The sequence below is a fragment of the Apaloderma vittatum genome, unplaced genomic scaffold (genome assembly GCF_000703405.1).
Source record: "Apaloderma vittatum isolate BGI_N311 unplaced genomic scaffold, ASM70340v1 scaffold32618, whole genome shotgun sequence".
NCBI classification, from domain to species: Eukaryota; Metazoa; Chordata; class Aves; order Trogoniformes; family Trogonidae; genus Apaloderma; species Apaloderma vittatum.
In genome coordinates, this window is record NW_009729613.1 from 4,943 (window position 1) to 5,411 (window position 469).

The following is a 469-nucleotide window of genomic DNA, read 5'->3' on the forward strand; positions in this document are numbered from 1 at the left end:
GATGCTCTGTTGGGATCGCTGCCTGGGTGGCGGGAGAGGATGTCCTGGTGCTGGTGGGTGCTACCACGTGTGGTGGGATGGTACTTACGGGTGCGGCTTGACCTTGATGTAGTTTTTGGGGACGAAGCCCTCGCAGCCGTACAGCTCAGCCTTGTACCAGTTCTGGTCATCTTCCATGTTGAGGATCTAAGGGAGCAGGGAGGAGCCAGCCCAGCCGTTGTACCCCCTGGGAGAGGGGTACAATAGGGCCCCGCACAGCTGCCACAGAACCCACCCACATCCCCCACCGAAACGTGGGGAAAAGGGGGCTCTGTGGTTTGGGGGGGAAATGGGGGCACGTGTACAGAGGGATGTTCCTCCCAGCCCTCCTCGGCTCAGAGTTCGTTTGAGTGCCGGCAGCTCGGGGGAGCGTAGCCATCACCCCAAAGCCTGGCCAGCAAAGAAGGTAAAATCTGTCCCTTGGAGGGGA

At 60.6% G+C, this 469-nt stretch overlaps 1 protein-coding gene across 1 annotated transcript in view; it reads right to left on the reverse strand.

The window, feature by feature from the left end:
• GRAP (GRB2-related adaptor protein) overlaps positions 1-186 on the reverse strand; it is a gene marked incomplete at its 5' end in the record, with an annotated part of 4,021 nt that extends 3,835 nt beyond the window's left edge. Inside the window, 1 exon segment of the mRNA XM_009874517.1 lies at positions 89-186. Within this exon segment, the coding sequence (XP_009872819.1) occupies positions 89-186 (98 nt within the window).
• Between the last annotated feature and the right edge of the window lie 283 nt (positions 187-469).